The sequence below is a fragment of the Mixophyes fleayi genome, chromosome 4 (genome assembly GCF_038048845.1).
Source record: "Mixophyes fleayi isolate aMixFle1 chromosome 4, aMixFle1.hap1, whole genome shotgun sequence".
In the NCBI taxonomy this organism is placed as follows: domain Eukaryota; kingdom Metazoa; phylum Chordata; class Amphibia; order Anura; family Limnodynastidae; genus Mixophyes; species Mixophyes fleayi.
Genome location: NC_134405.1, coordinates 165,197,703 through 165,204,644, shown reverse-complemented (window position 1 = coordinate 165,204,644; position 6,942 = coordinate 165,197,703). Strand labels below are relative to the sequence as shown.

The window sequence follows — 6,942 nt, the reverse complement described above, 5'->3', positions numbered from 1 at the left end:
CAAAGGGAAACACGTTACTTTACCATCAATTAATGGAATCTGTTCTGTGATCAGCGCTACATATATAGGATTACATTGAATAAAACTACCCCTCTGTTTGTGTTTCGATAAAATACATACCAAAACTGCAGTGTTCATGTGCTGGCATTTTCATTTCATTTTCACTGTTACAGATGGGTAAGAGTGAGGAAGTTGCAGAGGTAACTGAACTGCCCAAATTGACACCACTTCTGTAAACCTGGGAGTTCGTCAGTAATCTTGTCTGAAGAAGCAAAAATTAAAGCTAAAAGAATAACGGCCAATTTAAGTGATTATTATTAAGTCCGGTTTAGTATTGGCTTCAGTTTTAATTCAACAAAATATGAGATGGGTTTGAGAACTCTACTCAATGTGCTGCACAGTAAATTTTAAAAACAACAATACAACAGGTTATGGAATAGTCAGGAAAAAGTGCTGACAACGCATTTTAATGTACAGTTTAAGTGCTGTAATTACGCATTAACTTTCATTTTTGTAAAATGTATGAAAGGACTAACCTGATAAAACAGACATAATTGTGGTTTATTAACATGAATTAAAATGCCCAACCAGTGCTGCAATGTGACAGTATATTACCAAAAAATAAATTGTCATATACTGTACTACTTCAACAAGGATCATACAATTAAAAAAAAAAAACAACCTATGTACAATGTTTTATCAAATGAGGTGGAAGCTTTAAGCAATAAACAAGCAAATACAGTATTTACAAAACTTCTAAAGAAGTTGTTAAACAGAACTATACATTAAATTACATTTGTGTAAATAAGGATGAGCAATGTAACATTAAAACTGGCTTTGTGTTATCTATATGTGCACAAGGCACAGAAATAAAACGTGTTAGTGCTCTTGCCTGTATGTTTTAATCACATGTATAAAACATATTGAACTTGGACAAGTGACTTACATGTTATGCAGTTTTTAACTACACTGCATTAAAACAGAACTGGAATGTTTATAAAACTAAGAGACTCATACTGGCTTAAAAGCACAGCAGATTTAAAATAATATGAAAGCGCACCGGTAACTGAATTTTTACAAATTTTCATATACAGGCTTTAAAAAGTACCTTTAGAAGGTACATATAAAATGTACAGTTTATTTTACACATTTTAAAAATGTTTATGCACAGCAAAACCAAATCTAATGCCAGCCTGAGCCATGGTAATTGTTTTGGAAAGTTGGTGGCACCTGCGGTCTATGAATATTTATCTGGCCAGGCACTGTTGAAGCCTGCTGTGGTCCTTGCACCCCATGGGGGAGACTTACAGACCCAGGATGGGGACAGAACCCTGCAGGTGATGCAATACTGTTTGGTCCTTGCGGCTGAATATGAGGCCCCTGATTAGGAAGCGGGTGGTGTGGTCCTGGTGCAGAAGACTGGTGTTGTGATACAGGTCCCACTGTGTTATGAACAGGAGCTTGGGTCGAGTATGACGCTACACTTGGATGAGCCCCTGAAGGAAAAATTGCAGGTCCTTGGTGAGTCTGTAAGTGCAAGCCTTGTGCTGATGCCGAGTGATGTCCAGTACCACCCAAAACATTAGTAGACTGAGGTGGAGGTGGTGGAGGAGGAGGTGGCGGAGGAGCAGTATTTAAAACATGCTGGTGTTGCACCTGCAGGGCCTGATGTCCTGCTGTAACGTGTTGCATGTGTGAGTGATGCGGACCTGGGCCTGGTGGCGGAGGGGGAGGTGGTGGTAAATGGTGTCCTGTTGTCTGAGAATGAATAAGTGTGCCATTAGCAACTGCATGAACTGGACCTGCCACATGTGGTTGATGACATCCTGGTGGTGGTGGAGGTGGTGGTGGCGGTGGCGGCACACCTGAAGGTGTACTCTGGATGTGGACAGCAGCGTTCTGAGAAGGCAAATAATGTCCTTGAATTGCTGGTTGCCCTGTGGTTGCTTGATGGCCCTGATTTGGACAGGATGTAAACACAGTTTGCTGGGGAATACTTCCTTTTATTTGACTATAATTCTGAAAAGGTGCAGATGGTTGCTGGTTTTGATAAAAGTTTGCTGTTGGTGGAGGAGGTGGGGGAGGTGGAGCAGAACTGTTTACATTCTGTTGATTAAATGAACTATAAACTGTTGAACACTGTCCTGTCTGTGCCTGGGAAAACAGCTGTCCACTTGCTGGCTGTGGATTAGAAGGTTGAAGGTTTTGAGAAACAGGATAAAAGTTTACATGGTTTTCTCTTTGTGGGGTTCCCACCTGGTGTGGTGGAGGATGATGAGGTCTATATGGAGAACCTAGCTGTTGTGAATGAGGCTTTGGTGAAAGATAACCATGCTGAATGGGTGTGTGGGGGGTAGAGGACTTTGGAGATTGTTCCAGATGAGGGGATGACGGACAATGCAACTTTAAAGGTGTAGAAGGCAACTTCTGTGAATGAGGTTGAACAATATGGGTCTTTGAAAGTGACAGCTGTTTCTGTTGCAGATCCGATTTAAAGGGGCTTGAAGTTTCTGTCACAGATGTATTTATGATGGTTTCTTGGGGAGGATCTGTTGTTGAGGAAGTTCTAGCTCCTGAAGAACAGGCCTGTAGAAAATAATGAAGAGGATTATGAAAGAATTGTTAGTGTAGTATAAATGCATTTTTAGATCAATCAAAAACATGAAGAAAAAAACAAAAGAAAAAAAACTACATGTTAAACTACAGCAATGCGTGGATAATGCACAATGATGAAACCGCCCTGAGCTTAGAGTGTTCGCAGAGCTTTTTTTTCCCCCCACATTCACTGAGGTGTATGTGATCAGCAATTACTTTTAATGGCACTTTTGTATGATAGAAAACAAATATATGCACACAAACGCCTATGTAATAAAAAAATAAACTAACACATGAAATCAAGGCGGCCCTTAGGTTCCAACTTTTGAAACCTATTCTGAACACAGATGAGGCACAAATGACCAGCATTTCAGAAAATGGAAAAGTTAAAGTTAAGGGGGTGTGATGTAAAAGCAACAAGGCAGAACACTGAGGTTTTTACTTGTGCTAGTAGTGTGCAGACTCCTATGACTGCAAGTTCTTGAGCAAAGTGTCTAAAGAGATGCCCTTCAAATGGTGGCATAGTGATGAGGACTTGTGTATGTAGGTGCCATTTATAGGAATCGTACCAAGTTTTGTTGTTTGCAAGGACTCCTACAATTCTTCTGGCATGTATCTGGAGACTGGCTTTCTTTTACATTTACACATTCTCCATTTTCTGGATCTCCATCTAAGGGGGGAAAACAATCAATTAGACTGAAAATGACAAAACTTTCTTTGGAGTTTAGGTAAATGCTAGTCACATTTAAGTGACAATTTGCAAGCATCATGATTCTGCCATTACTGTATATGTTGTGCATCTCAAACATTTGGATTAACAGGCTTATTCCATATTCCTCTGTATAGCCATTCCCATAAGAGATGGTGAGTTGCTAAATTATTAAGGCTCAAATTGACAAATTTATAGCACAAAAAATAACAGGCACAAAATAAGGGGCAAATTATTTCGGCATTGTGTCGGTTGTAGAATAGTGACCATTTACATTATTCCATTATGTGTGAGAGCACATATGTATACATCTATGCTTATGGACAGCAGGCTGCTATTGGTAGTGTCAGGCCAGTGCATAACATGTTCAAAGGTTTCATATATAGGATTTCACAAATACTTTGAACAAAAAATAATTAAATGTGGCATTTTGGGGGGAAGGGGAGGATCAGAATTCCACCCTTGGAAAATGTATTACTCACTTTAATCTGCTCTTATCAGAGCAATACAAAAGTGGAGTTTCAGAAAAAAACTTTAATCATACTAATACATGCTGTGTTGCAGCTGTTTTGCAATTTGAGAATAATGAAAACCACTACGGGGCTGCAAATAAATAATTTTAGTAGCTATGTGCTGAAGTATGATGCCATCTTGGCTGTACCCACAGCTGCCTTTAAGTGAAAATAGTATCCAGAATCAATGTAGCACGTCAGTATGTCTACTACATTAACATGGATCCTTTCTGCGTCACTTTTTAGCAGATTGTATTTTGCAGACAGTACCCCATTACACAATGGCCTCAACACCAACCAGCACCTTCCCTTCTCAGTATACATAGAGACAGCCATGTGGCAGATGCTATAACTCTGCAGGTTCCCTGGTTGTCCAATCAAGGTCTTAATCTAGGACTGTTTCTGTTCTGAAGGATCAAATCTGACATTGACACATACATGATATCACCAGTTTGCTGTAGAGGCATTTATTCTGAATTGGACAAGCGATAACTTACCACCATCTTTATCCTTCCGGTGGTCACTTAATAACAAGGCTCTGTGATAGCTCCTCTCTCTGACTTGTTCCACTGAGGTTGAAGAAGTCCTGAGATAAACATCAAATAATACATTTTAAAAAATGTTGAGACAAGAGTGGGGGGGGGGGGGGGGGGGGGAAAGAAAAAAAATATTTTTCCTCTTTTTCTTCATGTGGATCATCATTCAAGACACACTGGATAAGCCAGAGATCAGGTATCATTGGGAAGAAGTGGATAAAAGTCATTTAGTATGTCAAAATCTACAAAAAATAATCTGAGCTATAACATACAAAAAGGAATTATGGGCTGTGGCACATATACAATATATAGCCAGTGTAATAGTAATGAGCAATTCCAAAACATGCCTGCAAGATTCTACAGCTGCTAAGATGGTCAAGTCCTGGCAAGGACATATAGGGAATCAACAAAATGTGATTGTTTCGAATACATTGAAAGACGACAATCATTTGTAAAGACTGTTCACTTGGCAAAAAGCAAATGCAATCTTCAGTAAAAAGCCAAGAGGAACGACTGCAGCATAGCAAGTCAGTGTATGGCACACACAAGTTACCAATGGAATCGGAGTTGGTTTTAATGAATTTACAGGCATCCCTAACACCTTTCAAGACATTGGCTTTCCAATAGGTTAATCTGAAATATCATTATATGCTCAAGACTGTAAAACATTAGCAACTGTGCAGGACTTTGGTGGAGGCACTCACACTTTAAAAGAGCACCGCACCCCTCTTTATGTTAGCTGGCTTTAACTGTCTGTTTTGCATTCTTCCATAGTAGGAGATCCATGGCATGATTACCTATTGACACTAATAAGCAGGCATTTCTACCATATAAATATTGTGCTATATGAGACTATCTGAAGTAGGTGAAGCAATGGTAATGAAGCATGAGATTCATACATTGTATGAGCAAATCCACAGAATGTGTAGTAATACCTCTGACTTGAATCATAGATGACAATGCTATTTGAGGTATCCGAACTAATACATATACAATCTGAGAACTCCACAGAAGTAGTAGCAGCAGTTGCCATGTTATGCTATTTACATATTGAAAAAGAAACCCTAAAATATTGGGGGAATTTCACTCACTGGCAACAGCAGTAGCAATGGTTTGTGCACTCTGTTCATGTTTCTGACTAATTACAAGAAATTAAGTGTAGAAGAAATCCCCATAAGTAGAAATTTCCCCCATCTGCTTGCTATTTTATGCAAGTTACCAGAGATTATTGGAGACAGTTAATAAAAAGCTTTAGTACGAGCTAGCCAGGGGCTGCCAGTTCCATAATACAGAACTTACTAACTTTAGAGGAGCTAAAAAAAAACCAAAAAGTAAAAAAAAAAAAAACAACAAAGACATATACACTGCACACTATATACAGCTAGGGTGTATCTGCATATTTTAGAGATAGTACAGTGTCAGTGTAATATGCAAAATGCATTCATGTTATCAAACCTAACAGTCAGGAGGATAACATTTTTATGAAAAATAACCCCAGGTATGCTGGAAATTACAGCAATGCAAGTTTAAACACTTCACTAATGCTAGTGATATGAATAAGCTTGAGTCTACATTTAGGATTGGAATTTATTATTTCAGTTCAACGCCTGTTGGTCAATTCACATGTGTACAATGCGTCACTCATTACAAGACCATATCCAAATGTGGCATCAACTGGAGTTTCATTTAAATGAAACAGTAGTAATAGCATTTCTCTGTTAGCCCAAAACACAAGCGATTGTAGAAATGAAAATATATCAGTGTGACTTTCTGTTCACATTCCTTTACACCTCTAACACATAAGCGTTTAATAGCACAGGAAAAAAAAAATCAGCACTAGATAACCTGTCTGACGATACATTAGACAGAAAAATGGTCCAACAGAACTGAATGAGCACCAACACCGTTTTTAAGACAATAAGAGAAGATATATGACAATAAAGCCAATAGTAGCTACAACTAACTTATCAAGTGCATGCTCGTGAAGGTTTTTTTTGCCCCCCTTGTTCTAAAAGTGGTGGTTGGTATTGCAATAGTATTCAAATGCCATCATGTAAGATCAATTTATATTTCTGCAAATGATGCAAGTATGGATGATAAAACAAATATTAGTGGACATTGCTTAACACAAATATTCAAACAAACAAAAAAAAAATTAAAACGAACATCACACAACAAAAACCATTTACCATTGAGCCTCTGGATCATTTTTTTCACTTGAGGCGGCATCAGTAACTGGAGAACTTTGGTCTGCCTCCTCTGAGGAAGTATTCTGGACTTCAGTTGACAGCGGTACAGTCAGATTAGCCACAAACTCATTGGGTTCCATATTCTCCACATTGTTACTACAGTTTTCAGTAGCACAGTTCCCAACTACATTTCCATTGTCAGGATGTGGGGAAAGTGTGACCAGAGATAAACTTTCAGGCTTAGAGCCACTCTTTCTTGCTTCACGCTGTCTTTTACGGTATTCTAGCAATGATACCTACACAAAATTGTAAGAAACGAAATTGAAGGGTGCAGAAATTTGTAACAACACTTAGTGTCATTGTATTTATAACAGAGAACTTTCATCCCAATTTAAAAGGGC

The 6,942-nt window shown here is 38.6% G+C and overlaps 1 protein-coding gene across 7 annotated transcripts in view; it reads right to left on the bottom strand.

The window, feature by feature from the left end:
* Positions 1-429: 429 nt before the first annotated feature.
* KMT2E (lysine methyltransferase 2E (inactive)) overlaps positions 430-6,942 on the bottom strand; it is a 61,383-nt gene continuing 54,870 nt past the window's right edge. For all 7 annotated transcript variants that reach the window (XM_075208764.1, XM_075208768.1, XM_075208770.1 and 4 more), the window contains 4 exons: positions 6,542-6,837; positions 4,314-4,402; positions 3,165-3,265; positions 430-2,586 (listed from right to left, as the gene is read on the bottom strand). In XM_075208764.1, the coding sequence (XP_075064865.1) occupies positions 1,183-2,586; positions 3,165-3,265; positions 4,314-4,402; positions 6,542-6,837 (1,890 nt within the window). In that variant the 3' untranslated portion in view covers positions 430-1,182. The remainder of the gene's footprint in view (positions 2,587-3,164; positions 3,266-4,313; positions 4,403-6,541; positions 6,838-6,942) is intronic.